Source organism: Austrofundulus limnaeus, unplaced genomic scaffold (genome assembly GCF_001266775.1).
Source record: "Austrofundulus limnaeus strain Quisiro unplaced genomic scaffold, Austrofundulus_limnaeus-1.0 Scaffold753, whole genome shotgun sequence".
In the NCBI taxonomy this organism is placed as follows: Eukaryota; Metazoa; Chordata; class Actinopteri; order Cyprinodontiformes; family Rivulidae; genus Austrofundulus; species Austrofundulus limnaeus.
This window is the reverse complement of record NW_013953155.1, coordinates 137,139-147,005: the sequence shown is the minus strand read 5'-3', so window position 1 is coordinate 147,005 and position 9,867 is coordinate 137,139. Positions and strand designations below refer to the sequence as shown.

The following is a 9,867-nucleotide window of genomic DNA, read 5'->3' as shown; positions in this document are numbered from 1 at the left end:
GTGTGTGTGTGTGTGTGTGTGTGTGTGTGTGTGTGTGTGTGTGTGTGTGTGTGTTGAGATTCAGCCCTGGCGGGATTCTTCAGCAGGGCCCCATGTCTCCTGTGAACACGCCCCAGATAGATGAGGCAGATATAAAGCCAAGGACCTGCGGGTGAGCTGAGGAACTGTGAGAAAGAGATAAGCGCACTTGTTCACCCCCCAGACTTACCTGTGACACCCCCGCAATAATGACAGGAGGGCCAGACCCGAGGGGGGGCCGCGTGAAGGGAGCTTTGGATGCTTTGTGAAAATAAAAACAAAGAGAAAAGAAAGATTTAAAAAAAAAAGGAAAGAAAGAAGTATTAAGTTTTAAAACCCGAGCGTCTCCATTTCCTCCCCTCATTTTTTTCCCCTGGATGTTTTTCCTCATTTTGGACTTCCTTTGGAACTACCTGGGCTGAGACCGAGCGGAGACTTTTACCAGGAGCCGAACCGAGTTCTTCACCGGTGCATGAGACTGAAAACTGGGCCGCAATGAGTCGGAGAACACGGCGCTGGATTTTAAGAGTTTTGCTTTGTTTGGGGATTGTTTACTTGAAAATTGGGTGAGTTGCGTTTCATTTTGTTCTTCTCCTTCCCAGAACTTAAAACTTAGCAGCAACACACAAAAAAAATGTCAGACTTTCAGTTGTTTCTTTCTTAAAAAACAAAAAAAGCAGGTGGATAATTAAAATTTATAATAAAAACATGGAGCGCTGACGCGCAACTGCGTGCGTAAAGTTTGGTGTCGTGCCTGGAAATGGTGCCAAAACGCAGAACTCACGCGCAAACTGGAGCTCATGAAACTGCTCAAAGTGAAACATGAAACTGACTAAAATAAAATTAACATCAAAGCGCCTGATTTGGGGGTCTTCTCTCATCCAACTTGCAGAGGCTTTTCGTCGGTGGTGGCCCTGGGTGCGAGTATAATCTGTAACAAGATCCCCGGTTTGGCTCCCAGACAGCGGATTATCTGCCAGAGTCGCCCCGATGCCATTATCGTCATCGGAGAGGGGGTCCAAATGGGCATCAACGAGTGCCAGTTCCAGTTCAAGAACGGCCGCTGGAACTGCTCCGCGCTCGGGGAGAGGACCGTCTTCGGAAAAGAGTTGAAAGTGGGTATGTTGCTGTTCTGTTAAACGTTTGTTCAGTTTGATTCTCTTCAGCATCAGTCACCTCACGTTCAGATGTGAGCGTTTCCCGAAATTACGCACCACCGCGCCCCTTGCCAATATTGGGATTTTGATGACAAAAAAAAAAAAAAAACAACTCAACACCAGATTGAGTTTTTGCCCTCACACATCCTTTTCCACTAACATCAGAGGTGGCGTTTCTTGTCTCCATTCAGCTATTCGCACTTTGCCAACTCAAAAGGCGCACAAATCATCAATTGTTCTGCTTTATTGCACCTGCAGTAGAACAAGCATCCCTCCAGGAGACTTACATCAGGCCCTAGTGTTGTCCCACATTTCTCCTTTGGAACACATATTTAAAAAAAAAAAAGGGTATTTGAAGCTCCTGTGAATGTTGGCAGCCTTTCTTGTGAGTCTCAGGAGGCACATTCTCTCTGGTCTTTATCCCGTCCAGTGATGGGTGCTGCAGCCCTCTCTCTCTCTTCTCTGTGAGGATGCGGATCTTACCACGGGTATAAGTTACAGCCAAGGAGGAAAGCCAAGAGGAAAAGTGAGGCTTAAAAGTGCAAAAAAAGGAAAAACTGGGACGGGAATTATTCTAAATCAATGTTCCTGCTCCTGCGGGACTGAAAGGTTCCTGAGGGGACGGTGAAAGTTGGGTTAGAGATCTGTGGTTTGATCATGAGACAAAATGAGAAGAATGAGCAGAGTGACGTTACAACCAGACATCAGAGGTGGTTTTAGATGATCTTTAATTAAAAGCCCATCACTTGTTGATGGAAGGCAGATCACCTGCTGCTTTCTGTGCCAGACCTTTAACCCCCTTGCTGTCCTTGTGTCAGAATGACCCGAGGCCTCGGGGGTCATAGCAAGACAGTTGTTTTTACTCAAGCTTTGTAAATGACGTAAAGAAGTGATTGTGCTCAGAATAAGAATTGAGAAGGACTCTCAGCTACTACCACTCTGAAAATCAGCTCAATATCTGTAAATTTGACTGTTATGGTAATTTTTGGGTTGTGTAATTCCCATTGGCTGTGGCTGCCATCTTAAATTGCAGTGACTCCAAACATTAATCAGCTGCTGGTGAACATTCATCGATTACTTTCTGAGACTTTCATTCAAATCGAGTGGTTCATGAGAAATTTTACTAACAGACAAATAGGGTTGACAGCAATAGTTAAAGGCAAAGTTTTTAAGCAAAACTAGTGCAAAATGTGTAGCACTCTGAGTATTTTGTGAGGACAGCTCGCAGCTACTACCACACCAACTTTTAACTCAATGTCCAGAAAACTGACCGAGTTAGAACCGTTTTTTGTGTTTTCTAAGGTCACTTGACTATGGCGGCCATCTTGAATGGCGCTGGCTCCAGAAGCTAATCTGTTGTTGGTGAAAATCTAATGACACCTTTCTGGAGGTTTTGTTTAAACTGATCCAGTGACTCAGGAGTGATTCTCTAAGGACAAACACAAACATTGAACATATTTGAATAGATATCCGATGTTTAAATCTCCCACAGAAGCTCAAACAGTCTGACTGAAAGCTAGCTTGGGCCAGCTGTTGGAGGCTTTGTCGCCTGCTGGCGTTGAGCTGAACAGATTATCTCTCCTCATGTTGTTGAAATAAAAAAAAGTTTGACAGTCAGGGCCCGTTGTGAATGAGTGGCTCCAGCCAATCAGGAGTTCTCATTTCTGTTCGACGTCTCCAGCTCAGACAGCCGTACTTAATAGATTGGTTTCACTCGTCAGATTAGAGCAGCAGGACCATTGTAAGACTAATAAAAAAAAAAAAAAGAGGGAGCATCTTGTGGACAATATGTTGGACCTGAACGCCGTTTTGAGTTCAAACCTCAGGGGAGTTTTACGAGGGATGTTTTGGAACTAGCCGCTCCCAGTTGGAACTTTCCTCTCTTTTAAATACCTTCCATCCTCAAGGTTCTGATTCTGAACAAGTCGTGCCATCTCCTGCGGTGAACCTGTGCACTCAGAAATGAAGGAATTAAGAGCGGAGCAGTCAGAACCGACGGACTGACTGCTCCGACACACCTTTTCTGGCTCTCGGCCTGTCGAGTCTATAAAAACGTCCGCGTATAATTGATGCCTCAATATGAGATTTTTCTTTTTTTTTTTTCCTTTCGTTGGTAAGGGCACCCATCCAAGATGTTTATCAGAAACATGGCAGCTTTACACAGTGAGCCGAGTGGCAGGAGGAAGTACAAAGAAGGCATCGTGTTTGTTTAGAGCAAACACTGACAAGAGGAGTTTATTTACACATAGATATGATGGATGTCATAATCTGCTGTTTCCTGTTTGTGCAATGATAATCACAGATAGGAAAAATAAAGTAAAAGATTGTTGGTTTTGTTTAGGAATATCACCCACGACACGATCAGTGGGCGATTGCGCAATTGCCTGTGTGTGTTTGTTTGGTTCACTGTCTGTTAGCAAAAAATCTCATAAACTACTTGACAGATTTTAACAAAACTCTCTGCAGGCATTCATTTGACGTACAAATACAATTGATTAAGTTTTGGAGCCAATCCCATTCAATATGGCCGCCACAGTTAAGTGAAATTGGAAAACACAAAAATGGTCCCAACTCAGTACATTTTACAGATACTGAGCTAAGATTAAACACGGTAGTAGCCAAGCATTGCCCTTAACAAATGCTCCAAGTGTTGTGCATTTACAGTAGTTTCGCTTGAATATATTGCTTTTAACTTTCAGTATCCATCCTCTCTGTCTGTTAGCAAAATACCTTGTGAACCACTTGATGGATTTTAATGAAACTCTCTGCAAACATTCAGTTGATGTATATTTGCAACTGATTAATTTTCAGAGTCAACCGCATTTAAGACAGCCAATACAGCTAATCAAATTTAGCAAACACAAAAATGGCTATACATCAGTCACTTCTGCAAATATAGAAGTGAAATTTAGGAAGGTAGTAGCTGAGAGTAATCCTCAACACATACTATGAGCACAAACTAATCATGCAAGAGCTTTATAAAAAAATAGCAGAATAGCAGCAAATAATGCTCAGCTTCAAAGAATGCCAGTTTCATTTTAATGTTGTGTTCACTTAAAGTGAGGATTCTGTGATTCCAGTATTCAACTTTCTCTCTACTCTTTAAACCGAGTTTCTTTTTCTTCTTTTCCTTGATCTAGTCCCGTCAGATTAACCTTCACTTATTTGTCGATATTTCTGTTCGCGTAAATGATTTGTTAGCTGGACTTGGGCACAGATAAGAGCAGAATGAAGATCCTGCTGTCACCACCTTATGAGTGTACACACAATGTAACAGCTTCCTGAGGGGATCGATGGCCCTTCCTTGCCGACAGCCCTCTTATTCATACCTCTTTGTTGACTAGACCGCCAGCAGACATTTTGGTTCACGGGCAGGACAGTTTCCAGGTCAGGTTTCAAAACACTGCAGCTCTTGAGTGACACGTCAGGAAGACTGTGATGTTAGCACACACTCTGTTAATAATTCATCCCTTTTACCTATACACTTAAAACTAAGAGAGACACCCTTGTACTTAACAATTTTATTAAATGTACCCCTTCCATAAGTCACTAAACGTATCCTTTTTTCCTCCTCTAGGCAGTAAAGAGGCTGCGTTTACCTACGCCATTATCGCAGCCGGCGTGGCACACGCCATCACGGCCGCCTGCACACAGGGTAACCTGAGCGACTGTAGCTGCGACAAGGAGAAGCAGGGTTTCTACAGCAAAAACCAAGGATGGAAGTGGGGGGGCTGCTCGGCGGACGTCAGCTACGGCCTGGGCTTCTCCAAAGTGTTCATCGACGCGCGGGAGGTCAAGCAGAATGCCCGGACGCTGATGAACCTTCATAATAACGAGGTCGGACGCAAGGTAGGCCACCAAACGTCCCAAGCTCTCGTCTCAGACCTGAATGTGATGGTGATGGTTGAGTAGTGCGAGGCTGGTCTCAGGAAGTGTTAACAGTCTCTGCCATGCTCCGGTGTGGGCGGGGGAACTGTGCCAAAGATGTGTGCAGTGAGGCCAGGCCTAAACAAGAAGTGGAATAAAGAGCTTCTTTTAGGGAAAGAGTTGTCTAAGTGGCAGGGTTTGATTACAGCCCAGATCCCTGCTCTGAAAACACATTGACACTGTACAAAAAGACCCAGTTCCCCCACCCATGTCCTGCACCACTAGAACAGTCCGCTGTTACAACAACCTGCAGCCACAGTTATAACCATCCTATTAGTGGTGGGCACAGTTCCCCTAAAGCTCTGAAGCACGAATAGGGGAACCAATTTCCTGATTAGTGCTTTAGGGCTTTTGTCATTTTTTAAATTCATTAGTGGATTAGCACTTGCTAAATTTATGGGCTAAATTTAGAAGCACTAACTGAAGTCTTTAAATGTTATTGATCAACATTATTGTTCACAGTTGAGGGTGAAAGCTGTCACACATTTTGTTCATATGTGTGTCAATTATCTACAAGGTCACATGTCAAACTCAAGGCCCACGGGCCAAATGTGGCCTGCGGGTGACTCCCATTTGGCCCGCCAAGGGCACTAAGTGACAGCATTCAGCAGACAGTAAATATAGTCTTATGTTGACTCTGAAGATTGTAAAATGTGTCAACTGGGTTATATTAGTGCTTTAGCATTAGGTTTCGCTAATTTTTTCAGTGCGTTAGAATTAGGGGACCTAAATATTTGAGTTAGTGCTTTAGAATTAGGGGACCTAAATATTTGAGTTAGTGCTTTAGGCTTAGTTGCTGCCCACCACTGCATCCTACAAACACCAGTCAGATGAACGGTTCAGTTTGCTCATTATTGCTAACTGATTTGTACTCGTTCAACAGAAAGAGCTCAGACATTTGGAAGTGAGGTTCTGTGGAAAGGTTGTAAAAAACTGATCTCTTATCTGTTTTAAATAGCTCTTCAGAAGAACTCAAACTGGAAATATAGGGTCTAATACTGACCGGACTGACAAGCTAACAGTTAGCTCAAACACCACCAAGACCAAAGTAGATTTCTGTCGTCTCTGAACAACGCCACTCTCAACAACTTCACTTCACACAAACACTATTTAGAAGGTGTACACCATCACATTTTAATTACACTGAAGCCCTGATTTTCACCGAGTTATGTTTTCAGAGTAACCGTGAATCGTGAAAAAATGAATGTAGTTCAGAAAAGGCCTACAGCGCGTTTGAGTGGCGTCTTAAACAGTTCAGCTACACGCCACACAGTACTTCACAGAAAACCATAAGAAGGCAGAACTGCTGCTTCTCGGGTGGAGTGCGAGCACAGTGCATTTGTCTTGTACTGTGCTTTTTTTAAAAATATGGAACTGAATTTAGGTTCATGTTTATGTTACAAAATTAGTGGATTAAATTGTTCTTAATAACTTAGCTTGAAAACTACAAAAAACAAGAGAAACATACGGTACTCTGTACAGTACTTACTGTATTTTTGTTTTTTTTTTGCAAAATTCCGGGGATTACAACAAACTACTAGTAGTTAAAATCCATGAAAAAAGCCACAAAAGGCTGAGTCCACAAACTGTGAAACACAACTTTGTGGGGCTTCACTGAACGCAGTTATTCCTGCATAAATACTGTATTATTTATACTGGTTGTGCTCCAGGCCACATCAAAGGAGCTAACATTATTTGTGCTTGAAAAAAACCCCACAAAAAAATCAAAATAAATATTTTAAATAAATAAATATTTACTTGTTTCAAGACAGCAGAAATCCCCTTCAGTATTGGCCCTGTTTTGACATAGCTCATCAGACCAGTCAGAATTAAACTCTGTCCAAAGAGCTATCTACAACAGGTAAGACACTAATTGTTCACATCCTTTTCACAGAACTTCACCAGTTTAATAACAGGAAGACAACATGCTAAATCCTCTTCATGTTTGAATCTGTCCATTATGGCACAAGGTCCTATTTTTAAATGATTTGATGTCCGTGGTCACATCCAGACATAAATAAATAGAAATATTCACATTTTAGTCACAACAAAAGCATGAAATTCCACAAAGTAAAAAGCATTGCATCATACAATAAAACACCAAGGCGGAAAACCTGCTGAACTGTTTTTTTCATTCATGTGCTTCCCTTTGCATGCACGGTTGCAGAACACTGCAGAGTGACAGAGACTCCAGTGAAGTTAGAGTCTGGGTGGAATAATGTGCCAAAGTATGGCTTAGAAGAAAGAAGAGGCAGCGTTGCCCAAGTTAACTGATATCCTCTCTCTCCCTCTTCTATCCCGATGTGCCAAAACAGCCTGATTCACACAACTAACACGTCTGACGCAGAGGCTGAAAGTCTCCTCGCCCATTTGTTCACTTTTTTTTTTCTTAAATGTGAGCTTTCAAACCATGACTTCAGATCTGGACAGCAGAAACTCGCCTCCCGGTGGAAAAGATTCTGCTTGTGGATTCAAAACGTGGAGCGGTCTCGCTTATTTGCCCTTTTCTTTCCGCTGATAAATAGAACCTCTGTTTTGAAAAGTCCCCCCCCCCCCCCCTACATTATTTATGTTAATCAAAGCGGTGATACTGAGCAGGAGCGCCGTTCACAGGTCCCCCCCCACCCCCACCTAAAGGCAGACGTGCAGACAATGGCTGTCACAAGTGTTAGTTACAGGACATCTGATGGATTAGGGAGGTGAAGCCAAGCTTTTTATGAAGTGGTTCGCTCATTTTTTTTTCTCGACCCTGTTCACACGTCGACGTTCGAGGCTGGGGGTTACCGTTGCAGCTTGCCTGCCAAGAACACAGGCATAAATTTCTCGCGAATGGCTTCAGGAGACCAGATTACATACCAAACACCTAGCATTTTGGAAGAAAAGGGAAATTGCAATTGACCTTGCTGCTGAGGGGGAAAAACTTCAGTGGCACTTCTCATTGTCATCGGCTCAGGGTTTAGCGGTAATCCTAGTCACTCGGCGCCTTGTACAGTCACTCTCTGTGGGTTGTGTGTGGTGGCTACATACACACAGCGTGAAATCTGATACACTATTTTGGCTCCTGTGTGTACGGTATCACACTGCTGTGTTTAATCCCCTGTCATAGTGGATTTGTAAATCACATTGTTTCATAGGTTTTATGGTTCTCCTTACGGTCCGGGTTTGTTTGAGGGCTTTTGAGTCAGAGGAATTGCCACAAAACCTGATTAAGTGTAAGACGCCATTGTTGAGACATATAACTGTTGTTGTTGTTTGTTTTTCCACACAAATGATTTGGCTATTTTTTTTTTTTTTTGGCCGGATGCCTTCCCTGACTCAACCTGGGTTTCAACCTGCAAAATGGTCTAGTTCACTGCCAGAGAACAGGGGGGTCCATAACCTTATATCCAAACAAGTCCATTTGAAATATTACAACTCTGCATAACTTAGTTTTAATTTATTTTCTTTTTTCAAATAGAAGTTTGTAACTGTTCACTTTATTCTTTTATTATTGTGATAAAAAATAAAGGTTAAACGTGTTTTTTGGGAGAAGTGGGGAGTAGTGAAGAATTGGGGGGCCTCAGATTGGCTTGGACGTTAGAAAGGGAGGCATTGAGGAAAATAGTTTGGGAACTACTGGTAGACCTTTTGAAGGTCTTTTAAGAATTGTTCTTTGCCTTTTGGCTGATTTTTCACTCCCTTTCTTCAGTCCTGATACCTCACCGTGACAGCATATTGTGCAGGGTGTGTGGAAAACTGGCAAGTGGAGGACAAAATAAAAGTCAGACCTTAAAGACGACTATCGGTAAACAGAATCTGAAATAGCAACGATCCGACAGCGAACCTGAGAGAAGCAGCAGTAAGATGAGCTTTCATCTTACCTCTCTTTGAGAATCACCTAAAATACCCCCAGTTACTGTTAGACTACGATTTTACCTCAGTTTAATTTAGTTTTTATGTTTTATACAAGATTACAAGAATACACAGTATATAATACATACTGTATATTCTTGTAATAAACAACAACAACTACTACTACTACTACTAATACTACTACTACTACTACTACTACTACTACTACTATTATGTCCTTTAGTAGTAGTAGTAGTAGTAGTAGTAATAGTTTATTAATTTCTTTTAAAAACAACATCAATTCTATATACAATAAAAAATACAAATCATAAATTAAATGAAAGGCAAATAGTCTTTAAACCCACATTTCCCACGGCTTTGTGTGTCAAAGTTTAAAACGAAACCTTGCTGTTTGCGCTCACAGTGTGACGAAGATGAATTTTAGCCAGTGGCAACTGCAGAATTTGCTGACAGATGTAATTCAGTTTATTTTATAAATATAGGATTACTGATTGTGTGACGTCCAAAGACCAGAAACAAAAACAAATTTGATTTTTGCAATATTCCAATTTTAGACAAAGTGTCTTCAGTCAGAGGCTTCTTCAACTTCGCTGTAATACAGACCGCTACAGAAGATTTTTCCTGCCCACATCAGCATCTACAATAAGTTTTTAGTTAAATGAGTTACAACAACACCTAATTTCCCTCTAGGATCAATAAAGTATTTTTGAATTGAATTGAATTGTAAAAAAAAAGGCATATTCATAGTTCTTGGATTTTTTTCCCCATAGAAAAGTAAGAAAAGTAAGTAAACACTTGGTATGAGTATTCTCCTGTCAATCAAGTAAAATGAATTTGTTTGTTAATCAATTGAAACAGTGCTGGGTGAACTAATATTTTATGGTTAATGTGTGTATGTGTCTGTGTGTGTGTG

General features: G+C 41.7%; 1 protein-coding gene across 1 annotated transcript in view; it reads left to right on the top strand.

Annotated features, from left to right (window-relative positions):
• Positions 1–392: 392 nt before the first annotated feature.
• Positions 393–9,867, top strand: part of LOC106532337 (protein Wnt-7a) — a gene marked incomplete at its 5' end in the record, with an annotated part of 13,593 nt that continues 4,118 nt past the window's right edge. Inside the window, 3 exon segments of the mRNA XM_014028375.1 lie at positions 393–584; positions 911–1,137; positions 4,753–5,024. Coding sequence (XP_013883829.1) covers positions 514–584; positions 911–1,137; positions 4,753–5,024 — 570 coding nt within the window.